General features: G+C 36.1%; 1 protein-coding gene across 2 annotated transcripts in view; it reads left to right on the top strand.

Moving 5' to 3' along the window:
• The window catches only part of LOC121732469 (rhophilin-2), a 72,561-nt gene that overhangs the window by 11,410 nt on the left and 40,720 nt on the right, over window positions 1–20,431 (top strand). The window contains exons 1-2 of one of the 2 annotated variants that reach the window (XM_042122361.1): window positions 14,219–14,238; window positions 18,099–18,238. In XM_042122361.1, coding sequence (XP_041978295.1) covers window positions 18,215–18,238 — 24 coding nt within the window. In that variant the 5' untranslated portion in view covers window positions 14,219–14,238; window positions 18,099–18,214. Of the gene's footprint in view, window positions 1–3,292; window positions 3,516–14,218; window positions 14,239–18,098; window positions 18,239–20,431 lie in introns of those variants that run through there. The other variant, XM_042122354.1, reaches the window with a different exon arrangement.

Raw genomic sequence — 20,431 nt, 5'->3', positions numbered from 1 at the left:
CGACGCGAAAAACTCAATGATTCAATCTGAGCTAATAAAGTTTTCTCCGCAGCAAAAACGGTTCCCACAACACACATACACTGCTATTAATTCTACGTTTGCATTATATGAGCCGCGGGAGCTCAGAGGGATTGTGAGGAACATTGAAAGAGTATTTTGCAATAGCCGAGCGTGGCTCTATTCCTTGAAGCTCGCACGTAGTTCTTATAATATTATATCCCAAGAAACAGGTAACAAAAATAGTACACATATTAAAATATGACAAAAATGGTAATCTCTCTTTTTTTATGAAATAAGGGGGCAAACGAGCAAACGGGTCACCTGATGGAAAGCAACTTCCGTCGCCCATGGACACTCGCAGCATCAGAAAAGCTGTAGGTGCGTTGCCGGTCTTTTAAGAGAGAATAGGGGAGGGTAGGGATGGGATGGGAAGGGAATAGGGGAGGATAGGGAAGGGAATAGGGTAGGGGATTGGGCCTCCGGTAAACTCACTCACTCGGTGATACACAGCGTAAGCGCTGTTTCACGCCGGTTTTCTGTGAGAACGTGGTATTTCTCCGGTCGAGCCGGCCCATTCGTGCCGAAGCATGGCTCTCCCACGTATAAATCTCTGTATGAGATCCACTCATTTTTATCATTAAGAATGTGAATTTAAAAAGTCGTCAATTTCCAAACTCTACATTGCTCGTTGCGTGCCTTCTTGGTCTTGTTTTCTGAGGCAGCAATTATCTTTTCTCCGAATTTTTACAACCTGCTTAATATTGCTGCCTTATTTAAAATTCTCCCTAAACTAACAGTATCTTATAACTTTAACAGCAGATTTTCTTGCTCTACATTTAACATAATATTTATTGCAGAGTCAGCTTCAACAATATCTATAGCTAAAGCATTTATGTACGGCCGTCTGTCTGTCGTTAGAAAGTGCGAGGTGGATCTAATCGAGTCATTACTCCGATATACATGATTTGAGTAACACATGCTCAGTCGCACGGATACGCCCGTTTATACTGGTGAGACGCGTGGATGCACTAGATATTAACTAGAAAAAGATATAAATTCTATTCATATTCTGTCAAACGTTGTCATTCTCCAAAGGGGCCGTAAGTCTTGTTACAGACCTTTTTCAGAGGACTCCAAATCTTGTGGCTATGGCGTGGGACTTGTATAATATTATCCATCTCTATTTTCATCTTCTGTCTTTACCACCTCTTACATTTCAAAGCGCTTCCTCTCAAGAAGTGCCAGGATTCGCCATTAATCATTTTTAAAACCACAAGTCACCACATGTACTGAGGACAGTCAACATTTTCAGCGTAATTTTCACTTTAGACACTATATAGCTGCTAAAATCTATGCTGCAAGTCTAATATCTTCTTCTACAACGGAATCTTCTGTATAATGATATTGTGTAATGTAATGATGACGAACCATTAGTTGACTTCAGGCCAACAGCAGGTCGCGTAATGGTTTAATAGTTATTTAATAACTAAACAATTACTTGTATTGAGTTCAAAGTCACTCGATAATTAACATTCTTTGTAACTAGTGCTTTATTGGACAAGTTCTTTAAAAACTGTTTGAATATTCTATCGAAGACCTACATTTTTTACTGCGATTAGAGCTAAGGAGATTCAAAATTTTTTATTCAAATTCCTTCGAATTAAACAGATTCAATGTTTTTAACCGCTTCTCAAAAAGGAAAAAGACTTTATTTTAGCTATTATGTTTTAAAGAGCTCATAGATTTCTCTACGTTTATACGTACGGAATTCAATTTAAAGAGATCGATGGGATATAGGCATAATCTTGCGAGAAAGAGGTTGTAAACTCTAGTAATGCGTGAACATCGCACTTTCATATTATCATGTGTTGCTTACGTTAGTCCGAAATCCATTTATTTTTCTATTAAATCTATTTCGAGACGCTTTACTATGTTACCAATTACACCATATCAATACTATCAGTTGAATAATTTCACCGATTTTGAGACGCTTACCATATCATTTTCAGTTTTCGATTTACTGAGTAATGGAAAATATAGCGATATTTCAGATTTGCGGCCATGGCTGCTCGCACAGCCCATTGTGCACGACAATAACCGATAGGCCATTATTACGGGGCCTTGAGCCTAAGCCTCAACTGGAGCATACCGCCCGGTTAGTTGGCAGAAACCGTGGCCTAATGGGTAGTCCTACAATGTGTGCAGATTTAATTCCCTTCTTATATCAGAAAAGTTATACTGGGCGTACTCGTCTTGTGTTGATAGTGTTTAGTACTTCCAATCCTCGATCTTTTCGGTCTCTGATTTCCTCATAATATCACATCGGCGAAACACTTATGCATTGTTTTACCCTCGTTTTCTGTGTGGCTGTGTTGCCAATGATCAAGCTGTACTTTTTGTGATGAACTTGACTCTTCTATGTTACATTATATTAAGATTAGCGTCTTAAATATTATAATGTCTTATAATGCTATACATCTTACAATAATGTCCTAGTAACTATAGTGAGTTAGTAATGTGATCCTGTTGTTTACCGCACTGATGGGTATCATTACATCTCACTGACGACACCAATGAGCTCACTGCACTATCAGCTGTTATCTAGTTTAGTCATTAAATACATCGGAGTTTCATCACCAGACTACGAGTATTTGAAGAGGTATGGCGCCTACTGTGGTGCCCCGTCTTTTTCGTAGCTCTGAATCAAAATATGATGGAGAAAAGTACATATTGTCATGTAATTACGTGGGAGAGCCATGCTTCGGCACGAATGGGTCGGCTCGAGCGGAGAAATATCACGGGCTCACAGAAAACCGGCATGAAACAGCGCTTGCGCTGTGTTTCGCCGGGTGAGTGAGTTTACCGGAGGCCCAATCCTCTACCCTTTTCCCTTCCCTACCCTCCCCTATTACCCTATTCCCTCTTAAAAGGCTGGCAACGCACCTGCAACTCTTCTGATGTTGCGAGTGTCCATGGGCGACGGAAGTTGCTTTCCATCAGGTGATCCGTTTGCTCGTTTGCACCCTTATCTCATAAAAAAGGACCGACCGCGTGACTGTTAAGACTTCAGGGTGTTGTGACTGTCCGAGGGCGGTGACTATTGATTACTGTCAGGTGACCCCCTCGTTTCCTAGTTAATTTCATTAGAAAACTATCATCAACTTACATCCTTACCTACAGTCTACAAGCACGTAAACAGAACTCGTTAGTCGTTACCAAAGCCATAACACTACAGTAACAACATTACTTTTAATGGTAATCTGGAAAGTGCTAACAGCTAGTTTTGTTTCAGGTCCGAGTGGCGAGTGAAAGTGAATTTTTATTGCGTAGAAATGTGAAAATTTAAAAGATTCAAATAAGTGAATGTGTTGTGGTGTTGTGTAAACTGTAAGTGATGTTCGAATATGGATGAGGTAAAGGTACACAAGACGTGCGTGCGCGTGCACTCCGCCGATGATGAAGAGTCGCGCGACGAGGTGGACTACGACCTGCCCAAGAAGAACCCCTTCGTCAGGGTATGTACTGCTTCTTTTCCTCACTTCTTCTAACAAGTTCCAAGCTACCCATGGAAGAAGGCCAAGAAATCGGGCCGTATTTCGTTTATTTGTATTTTGGGTGGATACGAGTACATTGGAATTCCATCATCAGCAATTCGTCAGCAAAAGTATTACGTATTACGAAATATGGATACTGACAACGTATCAGAATTAATCTCGGTGCAGATGTTCAACTTTAGAGCATTAAGGGTCGATTCAGACCCAACGCGACAAAGCGAGGCGACTAGGCGCGGCAGCGCGTGGCATTTTGTATGGATTTGACAGATTTCAATTGCGCGAAGCGACATGCCAATCTGTCAATTCAGTACAAAATGCATCTACACGCCGCGTTGCGGTCTGAATCAACCCCTCGAAATATATATTATCCATTTCTACTAATCTCTGAAGTCTATATTTAGAGTTTAGATTTTAGAGATTAGCGTTAGTAGAACTGGAGTTTAACAGTGACTTTATACTCTAAAGCAGGTGTTCCCAATCTGTTTCGGCCTGCGACTCAGTTACACGTCACAAATCACAATACTTTGTAACGGCGCCCTACCCCTACCTAGCTAATACCCATGTACAATGACCAATAGGGCGCTTGTCAAGATTGATTGTACTTTTTGAGTAAAGCCATGTTAAAAGTGACACCAGCGCTCATACATTTCATGCTGATAAGATCACGTTACATTATAGCATGATTATTTTTAGGGTTACTACGGACTTGACGGGTTTAACTACGGAGTCAACAAGGAACCCTTATATTATTATAGTTTCGGTCTGTCCGTCCGTTCATCCGTCTGTCCGTCTATCCGTATATCCGTAATAGAAAAACATACATAATTAATCACCTTTAATGATTATAGTTACGTTATGCAGGTAAATAATAATAAACAAATATTTAATCATCTACCTGCTTTACATAATTTTATTTTATAAAATAAGTATTTGTTGTTTTGGATTACGATAGAGGATCGACTCACGGCGCCCCTCTTGCCTTTCCACGGCGCACAGTTTGGGAACCCCTGCTCATTCATAACAGAAATAAGTTCATTCTCAAACATACTTCAAAGGTCCGTCAGATAAAATAACAAGAACTTTCTCTACGTCTATTAGAAAGACAATAGAATGCATCAGCGTCTAATCAGAGGTCTGGCTACCCGCGTGGGCTGACCGGTCTTATTTATGTGGACTACTGTGACAGTGAGTCATTAGTACCGGTGACAGAAAGGTCACTGACCCGATGTCGCAATTTTCGTATGCCATCTTGAGCTGGCGCAACCAATTTTTGTGGTATTGCAAAATAGGCAATGGTACCGTACTCATTATAATTCCGTTTATCATCTTAACTGTCAACGGTGAATCGATTTTCATTCAGAATTATCATCTGAGTGGACGTAGGCATGGGCGTACCGAGGGAGGGGCAGCTGCCCCCCCCCTGGCCCAGAACCTGGGTACGCCCATGGACGTAGGAGTAGACTAACTTTTGATAGTACTTTGTGTCGCCGAAGTTCTTCAGAGTGAAGATTATTGACAAATAATTAGAATCTGTATGTTTAGTCATCAAGATGATCCAATCATATATTTATTTGAACCAGAGAAACCCTATATTTCATAATTTTGTATTATCCTTTTTAATACAATCTTTTCCATTTTTTATTCTCGAAACCTAGCCAATAAGCACACAAAATTTCAACTAAAATAGGTTAAGCTATATTTTCTAAGGAGTTTAATAATAAACACCACGATATGAGAATTAGTTAAATAAGTATTTATGACATTTTTTACCTTAATACGGGGGTATACCTGATGTTCCCCGAACAATGAATGATTGAAATTAATCTTTATGAAATCTATGTATTTTCCCCGTTCCTTTTTAGTTTTTCCTGATGATACATTAAACTGATACCTCATTTTCCTTGTACACTCACACACTAAGAATCAGTACTCATTTCTTATGAGGCACTGCCAGTTTCTTCTAATATTTCCTCGATGCCGTGTTTGGATAACGAAAGTTGTTCCCTAACCACTCTCACTGAAACTTAGTTCCTGGACAAGTTTTTTGTATACACGGAAAATAAAGCTACATAAAACCTTATAGGTCCATATTAAATATACAGAAGTCTTAGAGTTGCAGAATAAAACAGGTATCTAAGTACTGAGGGTTCCGAAACCAATAAACCGCTTTTCATCAAATTTGGCTCAAATCACGCGGAAGAATTAAATTTCTTAAAGATTACACACGCAATCTTCTGTATCATAATATTATAATACCTTTTTTTTTGTTGACGCAGGGGAAATCTTAAAAAAGATTCCTGGGTGGATATGTGGGATTTCACCCACTAAAATCCCTGGCGATTGGCAGACTTCCTCACATAAAAGAGCCACAGACCTCCTCTTCACTGAACTACGTTGGAAAATTACCCCGCCGTAATGTAAATAGTCCACTACTTCGCTTCGACTAGGCAAAACATTTCCTAAAATTAATTGTTTCAATGTGAACCACTTGTATTGGCCGTCAGTAGAAAGCAGTTCCCACTAGACAATGGGATGTTTACCAAATTACTTATTCAGCCAATCCCATAGTTAGGGTGGCCATTAGTTCCTTTTTACAATTTTACAGACAGACTTTTTTTTTCTACGAAAAGAAAATGTGTCTAACTTAAAAGTTGTGAAATATTACATGATAAATTCCGCGTGAATTTTCAGAAGAAAAGGCATGTTATATCAGCTGTATGCGGTTACCTGTAGCTTTTTCTTCGTAAATTCGCAACACTAGCGGAGTTATTAAACTTTGAAGTGCGTACCTGGTTCTTTAATTTGGCTTCACCAGAAATATGACGTTTAATCAAAACAGTCTTACCAAAATATAATTATTATTTTTATTCACAGTTGGATCTATTAATGAAACTTTATACATTTTATCGAGGATAATAATATCAACTTATTTAAACTGGCATCAAACCCTTTAGCAATTAACTGAAATGCCTTCTAATGCACCGCTTTTGGCCTCAGGGTGTAGGCGAGGCATCCGATGAAGGCGTAATTATCACGTTGGTGTCACGGAGATGAGAAGGTGGTATTAGCCCGCTGTCACGCAGCGATACAAGGATACCTAATTCATATCATTACACGATTAAATGGTACGGCAGATCCTACGACTTCCTTCACAATCATTGTCTATTTTAAAGCTGATCTGTTTTTCTTACAGTGTTTAGTCTGGTTTTACAAGGCTTGGTCGGTTTTTTTACAGTGACCGGTTTAGCTAGCCAAAAAAAGTTTACGCCAAATTAGTTTTTATTGTATACTTCAAGTAATACGGTTTAGTTAATTAATGTTTGAATAGCTTAAATAATAGTTATTCTTAACTGTTACGAACAGTTTTATCTCGAACCTTCTATAGATGCTACCTATTTAGGGTCAGTGATGCATTTTAAATAGGTCATTCAAAACTGAACTTAATTTACTACACAAGAAAACACACATTGAATTGACAGACTTCCGTTCGTAGTATTAGGCTGCCTGTTTGAATTGTCTTAAATGCATCGCAATTCGCAAGTACTTTACAATGTGAATTGACCCTTCGAAGTATTAAAGCCTATTTACGACTCGAGACTGTCCCACGAAGTACGTAAGAATTGTCACCGTGGTCGTTACGAGCCTAGTAACAAGTCTATGCGACACTTTCGCCGTGGGACCTTTGAACTTGTGAAGCCACATTTGGCATCATCGCCTTCACATCATCATCATGATTTTAATGAACACTGACAATTGAATATTGAATAGTCAATAGACCCTTCTTTTTCAACTCTTGTCCTTTCAGTAATTTGAGTTATCCTCGACATTCCAAATTTCCATTTCCATTATTACAGTTCCAGGCTGAGTTAAAAATGTACACATTCATAAATATAGAAAGATACTTTTGTTTAACTTAGATTAAAGCACTTTTTCACAGGTTTTATATAACAAAGGTATTAGCTGGAAGGCTGGAAGCGGAGGACATGAAACAATAGAAGACATAGTGCTCTCCGTGGTAGGCAATATGACATTCTAATACAAGGTCACAGAAACTTTACATGTCAATGAGACACTTCGTCTTTTACTGCTGTGTTTCAACCGGTAACTTAACGGTCACATGCGAAAGGTCAAAGTTATGTAAGTGAGGTTATAAATAGTAAAAATAATATAAATGGTCGGTGGCCGATATCATTGAAACCTCGGCAGCTAAGCAAGTAAGCGAGGAGTGTATTTAAAACCCAAGTGTGTGCGCAGTATTCGAGAACACACTTCCTTCCTTGATTCTCATAACCCAGTGGCAGTTAGGACGGATGACCGACAAGACTGGCGAGAGATCAGGCGCAGGACCATTACATGCCCGACGCATGGATAAATAAATACTCTTTTATCAAACAATCAGCCTGCAACGTCCCAACCTAACCTAACCAGCGGGGCTAAAATGGTCGCTTTGAAGAATCATAATAATATTATGAATAATAATTATATAATAATTTTTTTTTAATCGCAACATGCAAGTCTGCTTGCAATTCATGTCTACTAATTCGTGCTAATTGGACATTTGTCAGTTTGACAGTTTTGACAATTCATTTGCTGCATTTTGCATTGATTGAGACGAATTTCCAAATGTGACAATTTTAGCCCCGCTGGAAACAAAATTCCAAGAATCAAACCCGCGACCTTCGAGTCAAGGGTTACAGTCATTGGACCATGGAGGCGTTAAATAGTAGCTAACCCACACCATGTACAGTGTACACCTGCTCACTGCTGCTTATTGAAGTACATCGCGTTCCGTTTGCAGTTCATTCAAGTCTGCCAACTTATTCATGTGACCCCAATTTCGCAACGGCCAAGCCTACGGACGCCTTGAATTCTGTACCCCTGCTGACTGGAAACACACCTTAATGTAGCAACATAGAGCATATTTTCCATTGACGAAGGCTCCTGTGGTGGTATCAACTGAAAATATACCTTGAGTTGTATAAGTATAGAGTGTATATCCCAATGATGAAGTCTCATGTGCTGGTATTCACCATTTGTTCGGCTGGAGCCCTTCGGTTAAGCCGGCATTTTGTCGTTTACATCAAATTCGTTTAATGCGTTTGTCTGACATAAATTAATGGGCGATATTAAGAAAATTGCTGTCAATCAGGCGTAAGTACCACAGATTAAGCAACAGCAATCATGCGTTGCCACCCACCTCTTGCTGCAAGCAAGCCCTTTAGTCATTGGTAAAGACCTAAAATATTTTTCCTGTAGCTTGTTTCTGGGCATATGTTAATGGACTTAATAATTATTATAGGTCTACCAGGATCTGATGGCAAAAAGTGAGAAAAGAAATTGACTCTAGCAATACCGGGGTAATTGGATTAAAACATTTTGATCCTTTATTTCTTACTAGCTGTTGCCCGCGACTTCATCCGCGTGGACTTCAGTTTAAAGCGCGCGATGTCAACAAAATTGGTGTCAAAAGCTTTTATAAAAAAACCCTGGTACCCCTTAAATCAATACAGCTGTGCAGTGTGCACACAATAAGTATTTCATTTTTTTATATTAAACTTTATATTTTATGCCAAATTTTAAAGCTTATTTAGCCCTCCAATTACACAACTTTACCCATAAACTATTTATCATTGATAGATTTAAGGTTACGTCACTGCACAGATAAAGTACTGAGTTATTTAATACCGTAGAATAGATATAACAATCGAAAAAAATCGAAACTTAAATGTAAGATGATACCACGTCTTATAGAAAGACTTTTGAGCAAGCGTCAGCGCGATGTAGAAGACGCACGGCGCCATCTATTATGAATTGTTGGAACTAACTTAATTTGAACAAATTTACTCATTTTCACCCCCTTACAACCCTTTTTTCCAGTAAAAAAGTAGCCTATGTCCTTTCTCAGGCTTTAGACTATCTGTATACAAAATTTCATTACAATCGGTTCGGAAGTTTTGGCGTTTGGCGTGAAAGCGAGACTGACAGACAGACAGACAGACAGACAGACAAAGATACTTTTGGCGTTTGGCGTGAAAGCGAGACTGACAGACAGACAGACAGACAGAGATACTTTCGCATTTATAATATTAGTATGGATAACGGTTGATACTGTGAGTGAAACATGCAAATATAAAAATGTATCCAATGATCAAGGATATTTTTTGAAATTATGCCATCTAAATTTTCCATCAGATTCTGGTAGACCTATAAAATATAGGGATTCTCTGAATTACTTGAAGCATTGCGCTTGAAGACCCTTATGCGATATACCTACCCTTGTTTCGCACATCCATAAAATTCTTCTTTAGAAAATTGTTTACAATATTACCTTTCGCAGTACGCCGAGTATGCGGCCAATCATGGTAAACCAATACAATAATAATACACCAAAAAAATAAGCAATAACAAACATATTGAAAATCTTATTCCATGGCGGCTTTGCAATTATTATTAATACATTATAATGGCTCTACGTACAGTGGTTTTAGATATTCTGAGATTTAAATAATTTTATGAAGTAGGTACGAAAGATCAACATAATATGATGATGATGATGCAGGTGGTGATGGACTCTATCGAGGGCACGTGAGGCTCAGGTCTCGTGATAGGGCTTCGGTCTGAAATGAGAACAGCCTAACTCAATTACCGGAGCCCTACACGCGAGTGGGCGTGTATTATACGGGTTCCGTATATTGATAAAACGTTTCCGTCATTAATTTGGGATTATCTTATCAATGTCAATTGGTATTATCTGAGAAAATATAGACAGGAAAGGTGTCGTCACTGACCTCAAGGCTCTTGTGCCAATTAAAGAGATGGCACACAAAATGTAGATCATGCATTTCTAAATTTGTACTGAATTGACAGATTTCGTGAGTGTGAGACGTCTTGCAAATCTGTCAAATCCATACAAATTTTGAAATGCATCTACGCGTCGCGTTGCGGTCTGAACCCAGGCTGCGTTTCCACCAGAGATGTGTTGCGAGGAATGTGTTTTTGAGAACCAATAGAATCGCTTCATTTACGTGACCTAGCTTAGCGCAGCGATTCTATTGGATCTTAAAAACTCATTCCTCGCAAAAAAGCTTGAATCAGAATAATATAAGTACCTACTATAGATATATTTTATAACTTAATATCCTAAGATCCGACCGTAAAATTCTGCATGAATCGTTTTTTTCGAATTTTACGGTCGGATCCAATACTATAAGTACTTACTATTTAAGTGAGCTGAACCCTTACCTATTCTACCCTTTCCGCCCGCGGGGAAGCCTCACGTGTTCCGACAACCGGAAAATTACTTCGCACACGATTCACCTTAGCCTTTACTAGCTTGATGTGATAAAAATAGTGCTTAGTTTACAAATAGGCTTCACACTCACTAATAAAAGTGGTAAAAAAGGTCTGCTTTTATTCGAAATGCATTGCAACAAATGCATGGAACGTTTGAATGTGAGCCAGTACCTCAATTATAATTTTTATTATTTAAAGTTTCTATTAAAATTTTAAACATTGATTCCCAAAATATAGGTACTTGCTTACTATGTTGTGGACTACTTCCTATTTAGTAAGTATTTAACTTATTTCTATCAATATCCCCTAAAAATCTTGTGACTTCCCTAAAAATGTGAGACTGGGACCGCGGCTATAAAAATGTTATGCGTCACGATCAAAATTAGAACCTTTTTTTAACGTTAGGAAAACGCCTTACATGAAAATTGGGTTCTACGATTGCTTGTTGCTCATATGATGAGAACAGGCGCTCTCTTTATCTGTAATTTTATTTTCATGTTATGTATTGAACTTTAAGTATGTAGAAATATCACGCATATCTGTCTATAAAAACACTGAAATTTTGATAAAAACATATCTTCACAAGAAAAAGTTACGCTATCTACCTTAATATCAAGCATTAAACCTTTCTGAAACAACTCCTTATGATTTTTAAAAAGCTCTTTAGATTACTAAGCTTTTTGGCGCAATTATTTAGTTCTATGGTCACCCCACTATGTGAATCGTTACGTGGTAATGATATCTAATTGATTATCGATCAATCAATAGCATACTTACCCCCCGTAAAATTGATCCCAAATTAAAATGAGTCACTTGGCTTAATTTTTACCGAATAAGATGAACCAAAAAAGTGTGTTCAATCTTACTTAGCAAATAAACACTGATGTTTTCAATAACTATCAGGTAAAATTGCAATTGTCGAGTCGAGTTGTAGTTCTGATTTTTGTCTGTTCTTTAATCCTTCTTATAAAGTTTACTTCAAATTTTATAATACTTAACTTAAAACTATGAATTGCTTGATAATAGAACAATTTTAATATCAGTACTCAGTACCTCAGTACTATAGAGGGTAGATGGAGGAAAACTATTTTATATGGGGGATATTTGAAAAAGTGTCCAGCTGTACGCAGTAAATAACAGTTGAAAAATCCTCCAAGAGTGGCGCTAGCTGCAGCAAAGGGTCAGGAATGAATATAGCCGTTGGTGACAAAATATAAATTGAAGTATATTAAAATATAACCTAAAATAGCTGAAATAAAAGCTGCTAAATGATTTAAAATTTGCCCTGTTGCTACTGTATCGCCACCCTAATTTAACGCATTTCAGCGGACACTTTTTATATACATAGATAGTTCTCCTCCATCTACACTCCATACTCAGTACCTACATATTATGGACGAGCTTTTGCCCGCGGCTTCGCTCGCGTTAAGAAGTACTATTATATACAAACTTTCATCCCCTATTTTAACCTCTTAAGGGTAGAATTGATCAAAATCCTTTCTTAGCGGATGCCTACGTCATAACAGCTACCTGCATGCCAAATTTCAGCCCGATCCGTCCAGTGGTTTGGGATGTGCGTTAATAGATCACCATGTCAGTCAGTCACCTTTGAGTTTTATATATTTAGATTTGTCAGACACGTCAGTAAATAGCAAAGTTTCAACTGCTATTGCTATTGGAAAATTTAAGGCATCATTATACAGGTTTTTCACATTCAACCAATATAATATAATATTTGATTGCGCTGCTTTGGTTGTTTTCTGACAGGCGCATATTATTTTGTCTTTGCGGCCATTTATATTCCTTACTTTCGTTTTGGATTTTTTGGAAAGAAAAACATAAAAAAATAGAAGATAAGTTTTATTTAGGCAACACCCTTTTCGAACAGAAAATATTTTAATACAATAGTTAAATTACAAATTATTATTATTCAATTCTAGTTTTTCAAATTCTTATTATTAACTTAAGTATGCCTCTTAACTTTAAGGTTTGACATTATAATTCATAGACATCATCACACACACATCAAAACTAATCCACTCATAATCTCATTATATGAGATTATGAGTGGATTATCTCTCTCTGTCTCTCCTTAAAAAATTACATTTCTCTAAGATTAATTGTTATCATTAACGTAGTTTTTCAGTGCAGCATAGCAAACTTATAGTCCGTTCAGTTATCTCGAAATTTCTATGAGACTAGTCCTTATGGTCTGGATATAAGGGTTATCTGGAGGTACAATAGCTGTGAACTGGTAGTTGTTACAGCGCGCAACGGTCTAGCCGCGGTCAGCTGCGCGCGGCCCTTCCGGGTAGTGTAGCGTTAAGGCCAAGCCCGAAGCCAAGCCCTCTGTTCTGTGCTCCCGAAACTTCCAACACGTAAACAATTTTTTTTTATGAAATAAGGGGGCAAACTTCGGTAAACTCACTCACTCGGCGAACCACAGCGCAAGCGCTGTTTCACGCCTGTTTTCTCCGGTCTTTCTCCGGTCGAGCCGGCCCATTCGTGCCGAAGTATGGCTGTCCCACGTGCAATTAGTTTTAATGAAGTGGATGTGTTTTCCATTTAGTATATTGCACTTGTTATACCTACCTCCAGAGTCTAGACTAATCGTAGGTCCTGGTCCACAATAGATAAGTATTATAAATAATAGTTAAAAAAACACGCTTTTTTAATTTTATTTTTCCAAAAAATTCTACAAATAAGTGCATTGTCATTGGCTCTTAGTACGTATGCAAAGTTTCGAATTAATTAGACTACTGGAGATAGGTAAAAATCGTGCTCAAAGATTCCGTTACATACATACAATCCAAGCTTATAAATAAAAGCGTGTTAAAAAAGCCATATAGTTAATTATAACAGCTGGCAACCTACATATTTATACGATCGCTAATTATTTGAATTTAGTTCTCGTGTCAGGTGGTAGACACTAAAATTTTGTTGTCTACCACCTGACGAGTTCCGTGTTTCTTAGAGATTACAGAATGTAGAGACTAAGGATTCGAGATATGCAAGCCATACCGTATCAGAGTGAAATAAAATTCCCGTACTCTATTTCTGAAGGTATTTTGCCATGTGTTTACTAATTCAATAGCACAAACGCTATTTAATACATACAAACACCAGTCAAAAAAACCCAAAAACCAAGACAAGTGTCAAAGCGTTTCAGCCTGCAAAGCTTACTGTATCTTGTGATATAGTCAAAGTCTTAGACTCTAAGGAAACCATAGTTCCAAAGTCTAAAGTTTTCGAAGGCTTTGAAAAGGCTCCTAAGTTCTCTACCACTTGGCCTTAACACGATCTAGGCAACCGTTGGCGCGGCCGGCGCAGGCGCATTCCCCCGCGAGAGCCGCGCTCGCCGCACGCGCGCTGTGTTGTGTTGTGTCTGTGTGTGCGTAGATTTTTTTGTTTTTTTTTCTGAAAATAGGTAGGTAGGATTAGGTTTAGTTTTTAGAATTCCAGTTAAAAAAATAAAAAAAAAATACATAAATCGTGTAACTAATTAGTAAACTAATTCTGTTGTTGTTTACAAATTTTGTTGAACTCAATTAACAATCGGTAGCGTGATATTGGGTATTTATTTAAGTGCACGTCCAGCTACGAAATATTTTTTTTGCTGGTTATTGACCGCATTCCATTAAAATAAATATCTGTATTAAAAATATATTTTTTTATAAATTATACTTTTTGACCTTATGTTATAAGGGGTAACTAAATTATTTTATTCAGTAGGTAAATTAAATCTGGCAAACGTAAAACTTTTAAAGCTCAAACAATTCACAATCGCTTACTTTTTCTTAATTTTCTCTACATAATAATAATTATTATATTGAAAGATCACTTTCGCGAGACGCAGGAATTTCATGAATGAAATGCATCACCGATCACTGATCACTCATGTACGATGCCAACTTTCCAACATGGCGCAAATCCAAATACAGTACCCCTCTTAAATTTCCTAACTGGATAAGAAACTGCCTGGATCGGGACACAGCTTTACCTTAATCTAAAGACTAGAATATCGGCCCAATTAGAGACATTTAATTACCTAGGTTTAATTTAATGAAAAGGTTGATAAAAATGTATGGAGTTATGTCAAAAATTTCATTAAATTAAACCTAAATAATCGTTAAATCTCTCTGAGTGCGGTAGGAAACTGTCACGTGTGTTTATTCATCCACTTTCTAGTTGCAGAGCCGGCTTCATTGCTCGTCAATATTACGCAAATAAAAATTTCGGCTTGGCCTTAACACAAATGTTCTTTGAGCAATTATTTTAACAGACCTCTTGCTCGATTCTTCAATTTTAATGCATTTTAATGATGGTTTAACCAGAAGGAAAAGTTTCGATTTTATCAGAACGTACGTTTTGTAAGCACATGGATATAATATGTAGATACTTATTAATTGTAGAGACAAAATGATCTATAAATATGTAAATACATCATTTTGTCTACGGCAGAAAGAAATTCTAAGCAGTGCTAAGCCTGCAGCTATTTTGAATTTTGCTATATATCAGAACGAATTTTCTGTGGTCTGTGCGCTTCAATTCAGGTCTTTTATTAGTACTTTTTGTCTCTACTTTGCAAAATAGATATTAGAAGATTCAACAATTGGGTGTTTAAGTGTGTCTTTGCAGCTTTCAAACATCTATTTTATATTGATCGACTAATACAACTATTTTCCTGAATATTATTTGCCGCAAAAGATTAATTTCCTTGTTAGAATATCCCAGATCGATATGCACTTTGGCGATATTTCCCTTTGACAGTCCCCGCTTCGCCGACAAAGCCGTTCTCCCGCCAGCCTCAATTTATTATCTGTGGCGTCCATCTCGCCGCGTACTTTCGTTTTAATGGAGTCACTTTTTGTTTTTATTTACTTATACTTTCCATTTTGCGATGCAATAAGTTTTCTTACTTATAAACTTGTGCTAAATTAGCAAAAATTTCATTCATAAAAACCCGTAAGTCGACTTTTTAATAATTTGTTCTACTTTTTTCCGAACTCTAGATACCACCCGAAGAGCTATTATGCTAAGAGCAATGAGTTTCTAAAATACTAGAGTAGCAATGTCTTACAAAAGATTCTCAGAAATGCGTAACCACTTTTTTGTTCAAAAGACAATGTCAAGTCATATATTCGTTATGTCATTATGTATGTGAGATATGCCTGCAGGCATCTTCGAAGTGGCAATGCGTTGCTACCGTAAACTTCCAATCTAGTTACGTTAGTAACATAGTATATCATTGGCTAAGAGATATTAATATCCATCTCGATATATTTCTCCACGAAAAATAGATTTCATGGTAGAGTAAAGATGCTTTCAATTTATCCGATTTTACACGGCATAGGAATTTTTTGTTTTGATTTAATCAAAATTGTCACATCTGCGAGCATAGTCGGACAAGATTCTTCCCAGGGAAGTGTAGACAAAATGAGATATTGTTATCTGTCATTTTCTGCCTCACTGAGAAAAGATTATTAATTAATAATTACTTAACTGTAATTAAATGATGATTTTGACATAAGACCCATACATTTCATAAGTCGACAAAAAAATTTTTTTCTTGTGTTTGTTATTTAATGACTATTATCCGATTAAACAGAAACACAAATTTCAAAAATAAAAGTTTGCCTTTATAGTCTAGACGAAGTCGAATAAAAATATAAGATTTTTGCAAAATTCTTAGAGATTTATTAAAATAAGAGTTAAAAAGATAGTTGGATCAACAAATTAAAGACTTTGTCGAGCATATGAAATAGTTTTAAGTTGCTATTCAAAACTAGAAAATAAATAGGAGCGCCACATAATAACTATACCGGAACACACAGCATGCTGTATTTAGGTATGCTCACCTAGATACAAAAAATATTAATTTTTAAATCTAAATTATACATTTTTACCATTTTAATTTTTTATTTTGGGAATATAATATATATATATATATATATATATATATATATATATATATATATATATATATATATATATATATATATATATATATATATATATATATATATATATATATATATATAAATAAAAAAAAAATATATATTTTATTATTTTCATACTAACTGAAAGAAGAAAATTCAGCTTTTCTTCAAAATTTTAAAGTTCAAAAGCTCTCAGTTTCTATAAAACCCAACTTTTTGAATTAAAATTACTGATTCTATAATTAATTAGTTGTAATTAGGGTGTAATACACCCAAATAGAGTGCACAGAACTCAGGCTCAAAAATCGTGTTGACTTGTTATTTGTCAAACTAACATTAACGGCCGTTCCCAATATTCAATCTATCTCTGGTTTGACATACAAACGATCGCAGCTAACATTGAATTGACATAAAATATATGTCTCCAATGTCTTATGTGAGCTATTCCTATCTCTAGTAGGGCAAAACCAGAGATAGATCAAATATTGGGAACGCCGTAAATTGAAGTTTAATCACCAAATTCAATTTCTCTGAGTGCGACGGGTCTTTATATTCTGTCAGTATTCTTGGGCAGACTATACGCATGTGTAAAGGAAATTTAAACATTTGAGCAATCATAAGGGCCTATTTCCTGTGTTTCATCACACAAACACACCGTTGTTATTAGCAATTGTAATACACAACGGAACTTAACTTTACAAGCGATTTAATAATATTAATGATGTTTTTTACCGTCTAGTTCAGTAGATAGCTGATATTTATCATATTTACATACATAACTGTATACTTTGAATAACTTATACCCGTTGACTCGCTACTGATCGTTGATCGAGGCGTGCCTTGTAGTTTCCAATTGGTTAACAATTTGCATAATTTAATATTAAAATTACTGCAAAGTTTAAGTTATTAAGTTTTTCTTTAGTTTTATTGTATTATATAAAGCTTTTGTTTTCATAATGTTGTGGAAATAAAATTAGTCTATTATTGACGTCATATCCTGAGAAAAAAAAATACTGCAAATTATACAAATAAAAGTATATTTTTATTCATTTATTAACTCCTGGTTAGTTATCTCGGCAATTTACTTCGCTCAACCAAACCACTATAAAATTATTAAAGTAGTGCATCTTAAGTGGATTACTGTTTTAGCAAACGCTTATTAAAATAATGAAATAAGTTTCTCGTATGTATGACATTAAAAACTTTCGTATTTAAAATAGATTTAACGGCACACTAATAATTTATATAGGTTTATGGTCTTTTAAAGTACAGTCAATAAATGTTCCGTATTATTTTATGTCCAATCTTATAGATATTCGAAGAATTAACTAAGACGGTGTATTCTGAGTGAAATTACGACAGTGTTAGTACAGTGAGATACTGAGGACTCTGTGAAGTGATGTGAGACGATCGTCGCTGTCTAAAGTTATGAAAATGGCGTCTATTATAATGGTAAGTTCTCATAAGTTTCTGATAAATTAATCAAGGCGAGCGTAGCGAGCCCTAGTATATCCCACAACCCTTACATTTTGTGGTACACGGAAAAACTATCACGTGTGCTTTAACATAGTAATTTTTATTTACATGTAGATGTGTTATCATTAGTAAGTATTTTTTTTATATGTAGATGCGTTATAACCATCAATCCGTCATGGTGAGACGACGCGAGCCCTCACAAAGCTCGGCTTTTAGCTAGTAAATAATTGAATCAAAAGATAACAATCAATATTATCTCAAATGTTGGTGTTTATTCGTCTGTCTGTACACAACATTAAACATACTATATAATATAAGTTTCTCTACATTTCTCTACTTTGCTAAACCTTCGTAGTAAGTATTATGTTAAGCGATGTTATCATGCTATATTAACAGATATTAAAATACATGACAAATAAAATACTAAGGTGTCGATAATATATTAAATCTAACATGGCGGGGTCCCGCCACATTTGATGTAGGGTCGATAGCCGGCTATCAGCGCGGTGCGTGTCGCGAGTTCCTGCATAAGGGCCGGTCGCCGCTGCTAAGAAAACATGGAGCTGCTTTTGCATTTCGTATATGACATTATTTTTGCTAACTTTAAGATACAATCTATAAAAATTCGCTATGTTCGTGTGTGAAATTAAATGGCAAAATGGGCCCAAACAACTCCAAAGTGAAGTTGGTTTGACTACGCCTTTTGCCACGACGTGACTTGCCATATCTAAAACAAGCATACGATACAGCGTTACCAAAAATATGTAAAAACAGAATAATGAAGACGTGAGTGGAAGAATCGAACAATTAACATTTCGTAACATGCGGACAATAACTCCTTTTTTCCCTTATTATTTTCATAAAACTTGTAGCTTATCTACTTCATAACCAAGCTAAATATCTGGCTACACACATAATCCATACTTTTTCTATTTCAAATATTTTTTCCGGTCCTAAAGCCTCCATTAAAACAAAAAAACGGGAAGTTTTTTCATGTTACCTACCCTATTCATCCACTCACGTCTTGAATTCAGAAGAGTTAAAGGTGTTTCTTATAAAATATCTACACTCAATAAGTTTTTGGCTTTTCTGGTTGTAAGTCGGACGGATGACGCAAAAGATCTCAGGAACGCTCCTAATAAAGCCTGCAGCCTATATTACAGGACCCCTCCAATCTGCGTGAGATTATTAGCTCAACAATAACGGGTAAGAGCTATTAAATAATTAACAATAATACGTCAGAGTAATAAATAACAATGGTGATCGGTATCGCGATCTTGTTCCCACACCGTGTCGGATACTTGATGTTGCTATTGAAGAATTCAATTTGGCGGTTAACCTAACATGGCACACTGGTTTTACATTACTTATATTTTAAGTCCTACGCCAAATTATAATCAGTAGAACTTTCTAACATTTTTAAGTTTGCTAGATATAAAGATCATATAGGTATATCAGTTAATATTATCCAATCATTGCATTTAGCAACTTTTGCAAAAATCTAAATATCTGAACGTAGGATATTATTGCTCGCTAGAATTTTAAATCTGTCACCTAGAAAATAATGAAAGTACATACCAAATACATTGTTAGTAGTTTGTTTTCCTTGTATAATGCACGTCACAACTCACACATTATACAATCAGTATATATTATGTAATGTGTGCTGTATAATTTGTCACTTGGCAAAATGGCAGTTTTGTTTGTATTGCGATTCGCTCTACGGAAACTGTATTTCCCCAAATATCCGTTCCATTCCATTAAAACTTCATTAGTTCAAATTTAGGCCTATTATATCATAAAATTAAAAATGTCATGGTTATCTAATTTGTAATAACAATCCAATTATTTTTATTTGTAATTAAGTATGTTGTTTTGTAAAGTTTTGTGGATATTTTTATTATACCTTAACAACTAAAATGACCTTATTTTAATTAGGGAAATAGTATCGTTATAGTTGTCTAAAGCACTCGTCAATTCCGTACACTGCCCTGGATTTGTCGCTTTTATCTTGAATTCCTTCAAATATTTTTCTTCAGGTTCCTGTATTATGCTCACAATGATAAAATAGTCCTTGTTAAAATAGCTATAACACTATCGGCACCTAATAATATGAATCCATCTAATAATTTGAGCAAGAATAACTCAGCGCCAGAGCGCTTAGTTAAA

This window comes from Aricia agestis, chromosome 1, assembly GCF_905147365.1.
Source record: "Aricia agestis chromosome 1, ilAriAges1.1, whole genome shotgun sequence".
NCBI lineage: Eukaryota > Metazoa > Arthropoda > Insecta > Lepidoptera > Lycaenidae > Aricia > Aricia agestis.
This window is presented reverse-complemented; position numbering and strand designations above follow the sequence as displayed.